Here is a 16,819-nt window from a genome sequence, read left to right on the forward strand (position 1 = left end):
CTGCCTGATCCCTCCCTCCCTCCACAGCCCAGCCTCAGCCAAGGGAGCCTAAGAAGGTGTTCTCCCATCTGCTTGCCTGCCTGCCTGCCTGCCTGCCTGCCTGCACGCTTGTCTTCGCCTGAGCAAGGGGGCTGCCTCTTTCCTCTCCGTTGGTCACAGGAGTGACAGACCAAGACCGCCTTTGTCCAGTGACATGCACACCCCTCTCGAACTTCAAACGAAAGGAACAGAGTCCAAGGCACATCCAAGCCATGCAGAAACAACTGGTGCCAAGCAGGGCTAATGAGCTAATGGGCTAACCCTGGGGACAATTTTGAGGGTCCGACAGAGGCCTGCAGGGCTGTTTTGGCTCCGGGGCCACAGGTTCCCCACCCAACTTAAAGTGTGATGCTGCAAAACAAAACAAAACCACCCTGCAGCACCATCAGCTTTAATGGTCATTAAGGGATGGGCAAAGATTTTCTGCAATAGGCGGCCAGTGCTCGGTATAGCAGTCCCCACCTCCAGTGGCCTCCCGTCTCTCACCCAGGAAATATACCACCACACCAAAGCTAATCCTGTCCAGGCTCTCACCTCAGGAGTCACAGATATCTGGTGTCCAGACACCCAGCCAACTCCAATCCCTGTGCCAAACCAAGGTGTGCGCGTGTGTGTATGCCTCCCCTTATTGCAGGGGGTTGGACTAGGTTACTCTTGGTGTCCCTTCCAACTCTACAATTCTGTGATCTCCCCGAAGGATCTTTGGTGTTGCTTTGACTGACAGTGTTCTGTTATCTATGGCAAGACTTGCTCCTTTCAACAGCTGGGCCCTGGGATCGGCCCCGTGGTGTCCCTGGCACCTCCCACTGCTCTTGCAACCAGCAATGGGTGTAGTTGGCCTCCCCCTGCAACCCCTGTCCTTGCCACTTTCCACTCTGGTGCAGATGGCAAGCTGTCATAGAGGGAATCTTGCAAGCCATAACTGATCTCCTCATTCAGGAATCCCTAAGAGGCTTCCAAGGAACAGCAGAATTCCCCAAACGGTTTAAAAATGATTATTTGGCAGTAGCACAATATATCCTCTTCTGGTTTTTTGTTCCTTTTGGCATGCTCCACTGCTAAGATTCTCTAGTTCATATAAGACTATATTTCAGAAATGGCATGCGGCAGAAGCACAATTAGCAGCTGTGTGAAAAGTTAAAGGAACCAACATTTTTACAGCAGTAAACCTTTAGCATCCTCAGGCGACCTCTAGCGGCCAAATGTCATCTCCACACCTAAAGTACATGGACAAGGCCACCATGGGCAGAGAGTATATTTCAAATAACCCCATGTTTTTTTCTTGTGTTGTTAATGGTGAAGAATCATAGAACTGTTGGAAGGGACCCAAAGGGTATTCTGTCTAGCCCAGCCCCCTGAAATACAGGGTTGTGTTTCTCTGGAAAATTCTTAGTACCTGACAATTTTATAATTAAAATGAATATATATTTAGTTACATTTCAGTACACACATATAACTTGCCTTTCAAATGAGACAGTAAATTGGGATTTCCCATTGTGCACCATGCATAGTAAACCATTAAAGTCTCCTGTGAGCCCAAAGTCATTGGGAGTGGAATTCCTCACACCAGCTTTGGGGTGGCTGTAAATTTCCACAGACTGCCTGGGAGTGGCTGGGAAATGAAGGGGTGCAAGCTTGGCAAATGTCTGTATTCTGCCAGCACTGTTTTCCATCAGGATTCTTCCGTGGGCACCTATGTCATGCTGGTGGCGTCTTCCAAGACCCACGGATGTGGCTGAGCTCCCCACTCTGTCACCTTCCTAAAGCCATCAGATATCTGAGCATTACACCTTAAAAGTGTTTTTTTTAAAAAAAAAGACTTAAAGCATGAAGGTTGTGTACACACTCTGGTTTACTCTGTATCCAGGGGATTCCCATGGATAGTTTGTGGAGCTGTGTGCTCATAATATTAGACTCAATGCTTATCCATCCTGTAGTTTGAGAAACACTGCATTTTCAAACCAGTTTTGAACTGATTTGAAAACAGAACCCTTTGGGAGACCTCCATGCCCCCTCTCCACCCACTGGTGTGGACAGGCAGTGTGCAACCGAAAACGCATCCATCCATAGTAACGTGTACAATGACATGCAACATGCAATTAGAGGGTAAAGGACCTCTGGATGGTTAGGTCCAGTCAAAATCGACTCTGGGGTGTGGCACTCATCTCCGCTTTCAGGCCAAGGGAGCCGGCATTTGTCTGCAGACAATTTTTCTGGGTCATGTGGCCAGCATAACTAAACCACTTTTGGTGCAACGGGACACCGTGACAGAAGCCAAAGCACAAGGAAATGCTATTTACCTTCCCGCTACAGTGGTACCTATTTATCTACTCATGCTAGGTTAGCAGGAGCTGGGACAGAGCAACGGGAGTTCACCCCGTCACACAGATTCGAACTGCCGACCTTGCAATCAGCAAGCCCAAGATGCTCGGTGGTTTAGACCACAGCGCCACCTGTATCCCATATATTCAATTAGAAGTGGGGGGGGGGGAGGGTAGGGAAACAATTACCTTGCTGGGTTTTAAGTAGGTAGTGAGTACACTGCTGAAGAGTGCCTCCATTTTCAATCTTTAAAAAAGCATGCCTCAGGGAGCTTGGGAAAGATCTATTGAAACACTGAAATAAAGAGAAATTCCTCCATACTTATTATTAAATTTATACCCTGCCTTTTTTGTTCCTGGCAGGGACTCAAGGCAGCTTACAGTCAGAAATAACTGCTAAAAACATGGGGGGAATAATTAAACAATTAAACACAGATTGAATTAAAACCAGTGCAATTTTTCAAGAAAAAGAGGTGCCTGAACTCACCATGAACACCTCCCTTGTTTTCATATAATGGCAACGGCCTGAGAGGTGCCAGAACTGAGTTCCGGCTTAAAAAACACCCTGATTATATGTGTGTATCTAACAATCTATTATCAATTAAAAACAAACAAATAATTACAACAGAAACAGCATAGCACCAGCTGTCCTTACAAGCAGTCAGTCTCCCAAAGTCTCCACCTGCTGGCAGGAAGACAAGGTGGGAGCCAGTCTAGCTTCTCCACGGAGGGAGTTCCAAAAGTGTCTGGGAGCAGCCACTGAGACAACCAAGAGGGAATTGCTCCCTATTAGTGGGTCAGACTATATGAACTATTCATATACTGTGTTTAGTATCCAAAAGGCATTTGGATGTCCCTATTCTCTTTATCCTGAGGTCCAGCGCCAAGGGCCTTCTGGCGGTTCCCTCATTGCGAGAAGTGAGGTTACAGGGAACCAGACAGAGGGCCTTCTTGGTAGTGGCACTTGCCCTGTGGAACGCCCTCCCATCAGATGTGAAGGAAATAAGCAGCTATCTTACCTTTAAAAAATATCTGAAGGCAGCCCTGTTTAGGGAAGTTTTTAATATTTAATGCTGTATTGTTTTTAACACTTGATGGGAAGCCGCCCAGAGTGACTGGGGAAACTCAGCCAGATGGGCGGGGTATAAATAAATTATTATTATTATTATTATTATTATTATTATTATTATTATTATTATTATTATTATTATTTACCATTGCAGTAATTCTGAGATATGTATCTGCTCCTTTTAAGACCTGATGCTTAATGAGTAAGTTAAAATAGCTGCACCCAAAGGCTAGCTGCAGCTTAAAAACTGAGCTATACAACCATATTGAGCACACAGATAATATCTTACATATTCTTGAGAGACAAGATCACTACAGATAGCAGATGTGTGTCAAAGCCTTCCCTGTCTGACTGCTCTTACCTATGAAAATGCTTCCTGTACATAGAAAACTAGCATATGATTGCAGATGATTTTATCCCAGGCCCCCTGATATGAGGCTTGCTTAGGAGAGAGCATGCCAGCCAGTGATCCCTGCCAACAGTGTGAAGAGGTACTTCAGCAGTAACTGGACAAAGTTTGTGTAGCTTGGTTCTTAGTCCCACTGAAATCCATGGAATTAAAAAGCACAATGCAACACCATCTTCGCTGTGAGTCCTGGAAGACCTGCTCCCTGTCTTGCAGGTCTTTTCTACCTGCCTTATATCATATGATTGATGTGGAAATAGTTCAGTTTGGTTGTGTAGCTTTTGATGTCATATTTATTGTTTATAAGTCATAAGCATAATTACTTTTAGTTATGTTTGTAATTATATATTTTTTCATGTTGTAAGCCACGTTGAGCATGGTTTAACAATGGAAAGGTAGCATACAAATAAAATGATGTGTGGATGTATGTAATACATAAATTCCATTGGAAGCACACAGTGCATGAATTGATTTGCCATTAATATCCCAGAAGGGTCGCGGGTGGCTCTGTGGTCTAAACCACAGAGCCTAGGATTTGCCCATCAGAAGGTTGGCGGTTCAAATCCCTGCAACGGGGTGAGCTCCCGTTGCTCAGTCCCTGCTCCTGCCAACCTAGCAGTTCGAAAGCACGTCAAAGTGCAAGTAGATAAATAGGTACCGCTGCAGTGGGAAGGCCACTTCTGCCTTAAGGAGGAGGTGGTATTGCGGGCTCTCACGACCCTCTCCGCTCGAGAGCCAGTGTGGTGTAATGGTTAAGAGCGGTAGTCACATAATCTGGGGAACCGGGTTCGCTTCCCCGCTCCTCCACATGCAGCTGCTGGGTGACCTTGGGCCAGTCACACTTCTCTGAAGTCTCTCAGACCCACTCACCTCACAGAGTGTTTGTTGTGGGGGAGGAAGGGAAAGGAGAATGTGAGCCGCTTTGAGACTCCTGAAGGGGAGTGAAAGGCGGGATATCAAATCCAAACTCTTCTTCTTCTTCTTCCACATGTGCAGGGGGTGGGTGGCCAGCCCTGCGTGATTGGGGTTTCCCGGCTGTGTCACTGGAGATCTCCCTCTTTTGGCTTCCAGCGCTCCAGTTTACCCACCTTCCTGCCCGTTAAGGTTTTTGTCCCTTTCGACCCCTTGCTATGGACTTTGGTTGGTTGCCATTGAGGGGCCTGGTAGAAATTTTTCCACTTGGCAAATTGGTACCAGCCACTTGGTTTTTGCCTACCTCGTAGCAAATTGTCACAACTTTTATGGTATGGTGGTTAGGCATTGGAATAATTCTGGAGAAGAGATGAGGGGAGGTAGCGCCATCACCTGCCCCACATATTGAAGGGTATTCCGTTAAAGGATTCTGGGAGGGGGTGGCCCTGTCCGAAGCCTAGGGAGGTGAGGGCCCAAGGCACCACCCCTATTGGTAACCCCGGGTAACTCCTAGTTGATGTGCATCAGCAGGACTCCCCCTACTGGTGGTTAACCCTTTCTGGGCTCCCAGCAGATGGGCTAGAGTCAGATATAGTTGGTTAGATCCAATGCCTAAGCCGATACCGCTCATCATCTGTAACCAAAAAAGTTGTGGCCTTTTTTAGCCCATTAACCTTATTTATTTGAGTCTTGTGTCTTTATTCAACAAAAGGAGGGTGGGGTTGAGACCTTGACACGCAAGGTTAACAGCCTTTCCGTGCGCTGCTCTGGTTCGCCAGAAGCGGCTAAGTCATGCTGGCCACATGACCTGGAAGATGTCTGCGGACAAATGCTGGCTCCCTCGGCCTATAGAGCAAGATGAGCATGCAACCCCAGTGTCGTTCACGGCTGGACCTAATGGTCAGGGGTACCTTTACTATCCCAGAAGTCTGTAGTTGAGTCACCTGCACCCAGTCCCATAGGCTCTGGTTCCAAATAAACTTAAATCCTGCTTGGCAGCATGATATGGAGTCCCTCAGGCTCTCAATCAGTAATTACTATACAAGAAAGGAAACTTGAGGTTTACATACTAGGAAGATTTCACATATTGTGGTTCTGCAGTTCGAACTCTGCTGTGAACAATTACATCTACATAGGGATTGTCCAGGTCATCAGGATTCTCTGCACCAACACAGCCTCTGTTTGGATGAAAAGGGGGAATGAATCAAAAGGCAAATATGTATTATTTATAACACAGCTGGCTGAGGCCACCGAAGCTCCAAGTTTTTCGTTATTTATTTAAAAGGTGCACAAAAACATACAGAGAGATTTGTGCAGTCACGTACCAAAATACACATAAAACTAGGCAGTGTGCTTGTAGGAAAAAATGGATGACAACGTTTTACCACATAGGTGGAATAAGCTAATTTGGGGAAACTGTAAATAATGTGAGAAAGAAATGGAGTCATCATTGCTTCCACTGCCTTTTGTATTCAGCCCCAAGAAACTGGTATAGCTCATTTTTTGGTAACAGTTTCATTAGTTTCTTCCATATTTCTATATCCAGTACACAAAAAAACCAACCATAATAATAGTACTAGGAAATAGCAATGTCTCAGAAGCCATGATTTCTGACCCACAATGCTGAATGTAGCCCATTACTCTCATGTTGTGATATGCTACATGCTTGATAATCCCCCTCATGCTTTTGCTATTCCAAGCAAGTGGCAAAAAACAGGAGGTTTCTCAAGCCACCAGGAAGGCAGCAGTGGATGTGGCTGGCGGGCTGTGCTTGGCTTGCTGGATCACAGGTTGTGCAGGCCTGGGGCAAATAAATTTTAGTTGGCCTCAATAACCAGACATGGATGGAGTTTCTTGCCGAGCCCTAATACACGCTTGCATCCTAACATGGACAGCGGGTGTAGAGGAGGAGCACAGTATCATCTCTGACCTTCTGCTGCATTTTGGAGACAAAATGCTTGGTATATCCAAAATGGTCCACAAAAAGCGCTTATCATCATTTCTGTAGTGCCTTGTTCCTATCCCTTTTGACAAGCACCTCTTCTCTCATGTCTGACTCGACACTATGCTTTGGAGACACAATTTCTTAAACATAAGGACGCCCAGGGACGTAGGAGCTAATAAAACCCTCTTAAATCCTCCAGTGGGGCTTCCTTATTGCACATTTCAAACCTATTCAGTGCTGGTATTTAGAACTGCCTGGCCTCACCTCCAAGTGAAACACCCCCCCCCCCCAAAAAAAACACCTCCTGTTTTTTGCCTCTTGCTTAGAATGGAAAAACTCATGTGGCAAGTGCCAACAGGACTGGAGCCAAAAAGTGACACTGAGAAACAGGGGAGTAGATACACTAAAAACCACTGGTAGATGTGGGGACCTCTCCTGCATAGCCCAATGAGAACTGAGTATGCTCAGTAGCCATAGCAGTTTGAGTGTTACTTGGAAAAGAACAGTGAAAAGGAGAAAGGAGCGAAGGGTGGGGTGGGGTGGAGCCCCTTATGGCTTATACCTTATAATATAGTGCTTCGGGGTGAGGATTCACTGAAACATTTTGTCATAGGTCTGACTTGTCCCAGCTGGCTGTTCAACTGTCCACAAGGACCACAATTGCTGGAGCAACTTCTCAAGTCAGTTTCCAAGCTGTTCACAGATGATTTATGAAATCACACAGCCATAGGATAGGTTTTGCAGCAAGTAATAGCCTGAATTGCATGCCTATTCTATTTATCAGCCCTCTTAATATGAAGTCAAGCATGAGAGTGAGTTCATTTCAACTGACAATCTTCTAAAATCAAGTCTATACATTGGGATAATCTCAATGTAGGGAAAATATGTATATTAAAATGGTGGAGGGGTGGTACAAAGTTGATTTTTCTGCCGTGAACTGCCATAAACTGAGAAGAAGCATATGAGAGTATAAGAAACTACTAATTTTGACCAAACTCTATGAATTTTGACCAAACATCCAGTGAGTTTAGAAGTGACCAGTTAGATAGGAAGCTCATATGAAGTCAACATTGTTTTATCTCCAGCATACATAGGCACACTGCCTTTGAATGGGAAAGTTCTGTTTAGCTGTCATGGCTGATATTTAGTAAAAAAAATTCTCTATAATCTGTCCAGTCCTTTAAATATCAGGCTAATCTAGTGGCCACAACATACTGTATATTTTGTGGCAATGAATTTAATATGCTAATTATGTACGGTGTTTCCTCATGGACTCCACTGAAGATCAGCAACATTTGGCTTATCTCTTCCTTTAAATCTTTCCATTTCAGCTGGCCATTACATTCTGTAACTTAAGAAATGGTGCTAAAGGGCTCATCCAGACTTCCTTTTGTGCCGCATTCTAGGCACAGGTCCAGGCTTTAACTCTGTGTTTGAGTGGTTTCCTTTTCGCCCTGGCACTTTCCCCGGGAAAATCCACGTTTTACTACTGAATCAGAGCAAATGCCAATGGGGTTTTCTGCAGATTGCTGGTTGCTCTGATTCAATTGTAAAATGCAGGTTTTCCCAGGGAAAGTGCCACGACAAAAACAAAACACAATAACTGCTCGGACATGGAGTTTTAAAGCATGGACCTGTGCCTCGGAAGTGCAGCGCAAAAGAAAGTTTTGATGAGTACTGATTTTGGTTTTTCCTCCTCCTTCCCAATTCCTTTTCTTTCTGTCATGTATTTTGAGACAGGAAGCCTAAAGACAAGGATTTTCTTATCAATGACATTTGTAAGCCATTCTGAAAACATTTTATGGCTAGGTGACTAGATGCAAAAGATGCACGCTTGTGTAGAAGAAATTTCAGTAGCTATACATGTAATAACAAGCTATGCCTGCTGAAATTTTCTCCCCTAAACCGCCATTAAAAGTGCAAGAGCCCTGCATTCTTTTGTGTCTGACCACCTTATTTCTGGTAGTAGAGTGGGTTAAAATGCTTTAAATAAATACATGTATTTTTCTTCTGTCCTCCTGCCAATTAATTTATCTGGTGATTCTGAATTCTAATATTATGAACTCACACAACATCCATTTTCTCATTATAGAAGACTGCACTCCTACCTGGGAGTAGACCCATCAAGCTCAACTGGGCTTACTTCTGGTGCAGAGTCCTGCTATCTCCTCAGCTCAGATTCATGACATTACTCCTCATATTGTTGAATCTCCACCTCACTTTTGGAATCTCTTTCTGCTCTTGCTTTGTTTCTCTATGGCTCAGGCTTAAGTGCTCCTTGGTCCTATGGATGCCATTGTAAATCGGAAGACATGAGTCAACGGCATCCATAGGACCAAGGAGCACTTATGCAAACAGACTGTGTGGCTTTGTCTCTTTTTGAACGAACAAATTCCCTGCTTAAGAGAAAAGATATATATTCACATAACAACTTTTACTTACGTGTATAAAGGGAGATGTTGAGTTCGAGAGCAAGGACTAACACTGTTAAAGATGAAAGGCACATTAAATTGGTTAACTTACTTCCTACTAATGTACAATCAATATTTGGTATGTTACCAGATGTGACAACTTTCAGACAATTTACAATGGCATGTATATTTTTAAGAGCACATAGTGGACGCAGGGTCCTAGTTCAGCCTTGGTAGGTAGTAAAAACTTTAATTCTGGGTTTCCAACACTTAGGATGATACCATTGCCTGACCGGCTAGATCTTGCAGATTCTAGCCTTGCCACCCGGTGCCTTTTGCACCACCAGCTTGCCCTGGATCACCAGACTTCATTTAAAGTGTGCATGCGTGTGCACTCACACACACACACACACACAGCCTTTTTACTCCTTGAAGAGCTTCCATTGTAATGCTTGCTCCTTAGTATGCAGCTCTGCAAAGGCAATGAGGTAATGAGGAAAGAGGGAGAGTCAGTTAAGGAAGGGCAGTTGGTAAAGGAGACAAGCAGACTGAAGAAACTGGAGACAGAGATCTGAGGAAGAAAGGAGAGAACAAGGAGGAAAGCAAACTCTGGTGGCCTGAAAGACCTGGGACAGAAGGACCAGGGACACAGACTGTCACATGACTATAGCAGCAGCCAACTGCCATCTTGCCAGAAGCCTGGTAGGTGAAGCTTCGGGGGCAGTGAAGGAGGCAGGAATTTGCCATTTCGCCTCAAATGGTGAAACAGGACAGGCTGCCCCTGCCTGCAGGGTTTGGGATAGGTTAGGGTGGGCATTGCGATTGTTAATCGCTCTTAAGTTTATGTGCTAGAGAAACATGGTTACACCTATTTGACTCCTATGTGTTTGTTTGTTTGTCAGTCTGTCCCTCCTCCTCATCACAGAACTCTGAGGCTTTATACCCTTCTTCTTAGTCAATGAGAGGAGTCATAGCTGTGGCTGATGTTTAAGGAACCCATGCTGCCTGGGGGGAACTTAAGCTGCCTAGAGCAGTGTTTCCCAACCTTTTTTGGGCAAAGGCACACTTGTTTCATGAAAAAAATCTCGAGGCACATCACCATTACAGCCCCGTGACGTCAGCGCGCAGCGTCACGCCGGGAGGGACGCATGAAAGTGTAAGTTTCAATTTTTTTCCCTCCCCCTTGCCTTCCTTCTGTGCCAACCGCCAAAAAGCCAAGAAAAAAGCCAAGACTTTAGGGCAGCAGGTCGACACGGAAGAAGCTCCTACCTAAGGACAGGTGCGACGGCCGTGTCCTCTTCTGCCACACTTGGCAGCCCTGCCTCACGGTCGTGACTCCCACCCTGATTTCTCCCCGCAGGTCGAGCGGCACAGGCAGCCCAATGTGTCCAGTCCAGACACAAGCCCCGCTTCCCCACTCTAGATCCTGAATGCGACCAAGTGCTCTGGACTCCCGAGCAGGGTGGGAAAGAGGACTCGCATCTGGTAGCCTCCGGGCTCCTTGCCTGCTCGAGGGATGGCATTGCAGGCAAGCTGCCGGCCGTCGCCATCGCCGCCCCCTCATGCGAGTGGACCTGCCCGGAGTGGTGGGCCGGGGGAGGCCCGCTCTCTGTGGGGATGTGGCCCGCACGCGCGGCCCCGCTTCCTCCTGCCCAGGGCTGAGCTCCTTACCCGCGATCTCGGTCTCGCGCACGCGGATCCCACTTATTCCGAAGCTCGCGGCACTAGCCGGGGCTCTCACACCGTGCCAGGGCGAGGCGGCGCGGCCCACTGACGTCATCGCGGCTCGCCGCCGCCCTCGACTTCCCTGTTCCCTCCCCTCCCTCGGGTCGCCGTGGTTACCGAGGACTGCAAGCCGCTCGGGCGAGCGCGGGGCATTAAGTGGGAGAAGGAAAATTAAAATTAAAACTCGCCCGAAGGCCGCCTCTCCGGATATCTTTCAAATTTTTTAATTTTTCCCGCGGCACACCAGGCAACGTCTCGCGGCACACTAGTGTGCCGCGGAACACCGGTTGGGAAACACTGGCCTAGAGTAGGGACAGAGGATTTAATTCAGCTTGCACATAAAGGGAATCAACCTGATTTGCACCTTCCGAAACAAAAAACAAACTGTTACAGAAATGTAGAGAACTGAATTTAAGATTAGGAAAAAAGAGAAATGGAGAGAGGTGGAAATGGGCAAGATTCACCAACCTCCTGTACTAGGCAACTTGAGAGCTGGGGTGGAGTTAGTCCACACAATCCTGTGTGTGTGTGCATTCTTCAAATGTGCAAGTATTATCTGAACTGTCCTTTTGCAGAAGCAGTACTGGGAGAGAATTAACTCCTTTCCCAGGTGGCGCTGGGGAGCAGATGGATTCTTGCGAGGAAGGGTAACGGTGATAGCAAAATCAGGCCAAGTGGAAAGTACCTCTGCTGCAACCAGCATATCAGGCCCTTGTACCCTGCATTCCCCTTAAAAAAAACCCCCCAAACACAAACCCTAAAATAGTTTGGCCTTCAAGGTCGCTGGCAGCAAATGTTGCAGTATAAGTTATTCCCACCTCAGCTGGTCACTCTCTGTCAGGGGCTAATAGAGAGTGACCCAGCCCCTGACAGAGCTCCCTGCCACCACCCTGCTCCACCTTACAAACACAGAAAAGCACTTCTGGTCATAGCAAAGATCCGTCTAGCTCAAGTGCACTCTCTCTCCCAGCCCAAATTCAGTGCCACCAAAACAACTGTACATATGCGTACAGCAAAAATCTTGCTTAGTGTCACTTTAAAATTCCCATGATGTGAAACCATAAAAGAAAGTACAGATAATTTTTTAAAATCTACAAACATTTTCAAACTATAGAAATCAATGAAGCTCACAAATTAATTGGCTTGTCCGGTGATATGAAGGCTCTTCTTTGAAATCTGTCCCAGAGGCTTCCAACAACCTGGAACAATAAGAATGTTTTTGGTATCACCACCTGTGTGAATAACACCGTTACTGCTAACAATCACAGTAACTTTAAAGACGAATCACATTACAGTACTGAAAAGTGTCTGGCACATTGTAGCTGGTTATTCTCTCTCAGGCAGACAAGAAGAACTGGAGGTTTATTGAGAACGTACATGGGATGCGGATGTTGGGACATGCCTGGGTCACAATTTCAGCACACATTTCTGCACAGGAAGAGTAGAAAGTATCACAAGAAGCTCACTCAGTGTCACAGAAAGACAACACAGGCACGAGTTCTTACAATTATTATTTGTTCATTTAGATATTTGCTTATATACCAAGATGGCTTCTGGAGAGTGGTGAGGTTATGACACATACCTTCACTTCAACCATGCCATAGCAGGTCTTTGCTGTAGCCAGTGGGCATGGTGGGAATAAGATAGATGAGAGGAATGGAACAAAACTTGTTTTGGCACTGAGGTAGTTTGATCTGCCATGGGACAGGATGTCTTTAATTGTGATATAAAGGCTTCTTAAATGACTATAGCTCCTCTCATCCAAGTCCTACATGAAGGCTTCCCTCACGGAGCAGCTATTAAGAGCAGACAAATGTCAGCTTCATGTGGAGACCTGTCTGGGCAGCACATATGAATTTATGTTTTTTAATTAATGTGGATGGATGGGATGGTTATTGTATTTATAATGTGAACTTATGGGTTTTCTCTCACATACTTCCCCTTCTCTCTCTCTCACACTCACTCACTCACTCACTCACTCACTCACACACACACACTTTCCTTTCCTTTCTTAGTTCTCTGTTAAATTTGTTAAAAATAAAAGAGTAAACAAAAAATTCCACATGGAAAATCCTGTCCCAGTCCCCGATTTCTTGCCTGGTTAACTCATTCCTCACTTTTCAGCACTAAAAATGAGCCCCAAGGCAACTTAGCTAAATACTTACAAAAAACATAACAAAAAGAGACAGCATTTAAACAAAGCCATCAACTCACAATCAAGCAGTAGGGAAATCCAGAGCAGTTCAGCATCTACGGTTGGAACTATGGTTCTCCTACATTACACGTGAACTTACCTGATACTTAGTCAGAGCATCCATCTAGCCTCATACTGTTCATTCCTGACTAGCAGCAGCTCTTGGGGCGGGGGGGTCTCCAGTAGAGTTCTTGCCCAGCTCTGCTACTTGAGAGCCTTTTAACTGGAGAGTCAGGGAATTAAACATGGGAGGCACCTGTATAAAAAGTGTGTGTTCTACCACTGATCTATGACTATGATTGAAACAACAAACAACAACAACAACAACAACCCATAAACAAGCTAAAATAAAGTTCACTCACTTGGCTTGTTTCTGCTTCTGGTTCATACTGCTTCATTGAAAAACGCTGCGAGACTCTATCAGCCCTTGGCTCTAATGTCGTATCTGGAGGCTTGACTTTGGGGGGCAACATTCTATCCCAGGGAATGTCTTCATTTGCTCTTCATTAAAAAGAAGGGAAAGAGGTTTTACAGCAGTAGTTATGGCTAGACAAAGAAATAAATAACACAGATTTCCACCACCCCCAAAGGTGGATGGATTTTGTAATGCTTGTTCCATAAGAGTCATTGACTGTGCATATAAGGGGGGGCAGAGGGGGTTTGGTTATGTTATACGTTCACAGAAAAAGTGTCTAAGATGGAAGAGCTTATTTCATCGGGGGGGGGGGGGAATTTGGCTGTATTATGAAGCACAGAATATAATATGCATACTCCATAATGTATGATAAAATTATACATGGAGAGAGCCAGGACAGAAGCATGTGAGTTCTTGGCTTTTTACATCTAATAGTCAAAACTATTAACTTTACTTCGTAACAAAGGTCCCCATTCCATCACAAGCTAAACCACACATGGATGAAATGCTGAGGGACTCCTCCGCTGCCTCTTCACAGGCAAAGTATAATTTAGGATGGGCTGCAACTTGGAGGATGTAAATGCATCTTTGCTGATTGAACACTAGGCATCAAAAGCTGCCCAGGCATCAAAAGCTCACCCAATAATGAGCACAGACTTGATGTTTATCAATATATCTCAATATATCTCAGCTCAACTGAAGACATACGAAACAAAGACCATACCCAGGAGGTCTCGTCAACCGGAGTCCCTCGTGTACAGTCTTATCTAGATTTACGCCATAGTCAAACTATTGAACTCAGGGATATTGCATAGCAATTTGCATGCCTGAATATGTATATTTCCAAGTTCTTTGTGACTGGACATACCTTGTGTGGATATTATTTTGATAGGTATTTTGCAATACCTATTGCATTGGGACATTCAGTGCATATTATACTTTCGGTGCATACAGAGTTGTGTTTTCATTGAACACAAGTTTAACACAAGTATCTATTTGCCTTAATGTTAACACACAGAATGATGGAATAACTACTTGGTTGTAGGGGCTTTGGGTCACCTTGAACAAGATAAAGCGACTAACAATTTTTAATAATATTTTTATTGATTTTCATTATAATAAACACCACTTAAAACAAACATTAACAAAATTCACAATGCTGTTTATACATTCAATAAGACACCCAGATGTGGGATTTCTCAAATCCCTTGACTTCCCTCTACCCCCTCCCGTGGTTCCATTGTTTCATGGTCAATTCATGCATGTCTATGTAATATTATTAATCTATTTGTTTCCAGTTCTATCTTTTATCATAATAATGCAAATGTTTATTACAATCCTGCTAATGTATCAACTTTTATACAATGCTTTGATATATATGTGTCAGGGAACTGCCATCGGAGGGACAGGTGGTGGAGAGGCTCCAGGAGAATAGGAGAGACTCTACAGCAGAAGAAGGAACCAGTAGGGGGAGAGCAGGAGTTCCAGCGGAAAGGGAATCGGGGGAGAGGCTCTGGGATACTTCTAGTGAGAACAGTGAGGAGGTAACAAGACCCCCTTTAGCAACCCCCACCCCTCGCCGGAAGCTGTCACGCAGAGAGTCCAGGAGGCGCATGTCCGTCAAACAACTTTTATGTTGGAGTAAGTTCCGTAGACGCCCACTGTCGGATTCTACCAGCGACTGACGGAGTCATGCTTTGGGGGCTCCGTTAGTGCCTAGGTTTGGGTGACCAGCCAAACCCCAGAGGGATCAAGCTTTTACGCACAAGCAGCTCATTATCCCATCACAGCAATCCGATAGTCTTTGAAAGCATCTTGTGCAAGCAGAGGGCATCATGAGCGAACCAGCCGGAACCGGAGGAGCTGGAGCTGGAGCAGGTCCAAGCCTGGAAGAAAGGTACAGGGCGTTGGAGGTCCAGCTCGCGCTGCAAACGGCGAGGCTCGAGGAGAGGAGGGCTCAAGATGCGGATAAGGGAAAAACCACCCCACTTGCCAGAAAGGTGCCTGGATTGGTGCAGAAATTTGGGGGGGATCCCAGGAACTATCAAGCCTTTAGGACAGAGATGCAATATGCTCTCAATCTACTGTTTGATGACTTCCCTGATGAGAACTCTAGAGTGGCGTACGTGATTGGCCATCTAGAGGGAGGGGCGAGGGACTGGATTAGGCCCCTGATGGCAGCCAATAATGAAATCTTAAAGGACACAATGAAATTTTTTCGCGCCATGGACTTGATGTTTTCCAGCGAGATTGAGCAAGGGGTGGTGCGCAGGCAGTTAATGGCGTGTAAACAGGGGAGCCGATCTGTACGTGAGTACTGGACTGAGTTCACCATGCTGATTCATAGACTGGGGTGGGACCTTGCGAGTGAACCTATTCAAATGCTGTTTGAAGAAGGGCTCTCTCCGGCAGTGAAAGATGAACTTTCCCGGGCGCCTAGGGCGGAGTCTATGGACCATCTGACTAAATCTGCGCTGTCCATAGGAGCGCGCCAGGAAGCCAGAGCTTTGGAAAAGCGGGAAGGAAAGGGGGAACGTTGGAAGGACTTCCGCATTCCGGAGATTCCGGAGCAGCCTTTCCCGCCAGCAAAGCCGATGGAACTTGGAACAGTGCGCACGCGCGCAGTTTCAAACACCAGTGAGGGGCGGAAGAAGGAGGGAAAGAGCGCCAAGAGATGTTATCTCTGCCAACAGCCAGGTCACTTTGCCAGAGTCTGTCCGCAAAGGAAGGAATGGCAAGGGATGGCGGGAACTGTTGGGGGAAAGGAGGAAGAAGAAATCAAGGAGCAAGTAAAAGCCAACGCCTGGCTGCCAACATCAGGGCGCAGCAGCCAGGCCAGGGAGTAGTGAATGTGCCCACGCCGGAACCCCCAAGACCAGCGCTTGTGATAGAGGTGTTGCTGGAACTGGCAAACGGACACCCACTAAAGATAAAAGCGCTATTGGATTCAGGTAGTTCCTGTAATTTCATGAGTAAGGAGTTTGCAGCTGAACACCAGATACAGACTATCCCATTAAGTAAGCCTTTGCAGGTTACCACGATTGATGGGAGGGAACTGTTGGGAGGAGAAGTGAGCCAACAGACTGTACCAATGATAATGAGGGTGGCAAGACACACAGAACTGATAGCGTTTAACATAGCCACCTTGGGAGGAGCTCCTATTATTTTGGGAATGAGCTGGCTGGCACTACACGATCCGCTAGTAGGCTGGCATCAGAGAGTGGTTTCCTTTGGATCAGCACATTGCCTAGAACACTGCAAGGAGGGAGAGGCTCAGGCAGGGGCCAGGGCCACTCTAGCAGGGATGGAAGTGATGGACAAGGGGAAGGTGCCACCACAATACACTGACTTGATTGACGTCTTTAGCGAAAAGGAAGCAGAT

The 16,819-nt window shown here is 46.0% G+C and overlaps 1 protein-coding gene and 1 long non-coding RNA gene across 5 annotated transcripts in view; both read right to left on the bottom strand.

The window, feature by feature from the left end:
• Nucleotides 1–16,819, bottom strand: part of SPMIP7 (sperm microtubule inner protein 7) — a 37,640-nt gene that overhangs the window by 7,453 nt on the left and 13,368 nt on the right. For all 4 annotated transcript variants that reach the window (XM_083709667.1, XM_083709668.1, XM_083709666.1 and 1 more), the window contains 4 exons: nt 13,385–13,523; nt 11,960–12,027; nt 9,135–9,176; nt 5,818–5,925 (listed from right to left, as the gene is read on the bottom strand). In XM_083709667.1, the coding sequence (XP_083565793.1) occupies nt 5,818–5,925; nt 9,135–9,176; nt 11,960–12,027; nt 13,385–13,523 (357 nt within the window). The remainder of the gene's footprint in view (nt 1–5,817; nt 5,926–9,134; nt 9,177–11,959; nt 12,028–13,384; nt 13,524–16,819) is intronic.
• On the bottom strand, nt 9,990–11,945 carry LOC310830309. The gene is made up of 2 exons (XR_014557570.1): nt 10,741–11,945; nt 9,990–10,593 (listed from the first exon to the last, which is right to left on the bottom strand). It is a non-coding gene; the product is annotated as an uncharacterized lncRNA (long non-coding RNA).

Source organism: Podarcis gaigeae (genome assembly GCF_964106915.1).
Source record: "Podarcis gaigeae genome assembly, chromosome: 13".
Taxonomy (NCBI): domain Eukaryota; kingdom Metazoa; phylum Chordata; class Lepidosauria; order Squamata; family Lacertidae; genus Podarcis; species Podarcis gaigeae.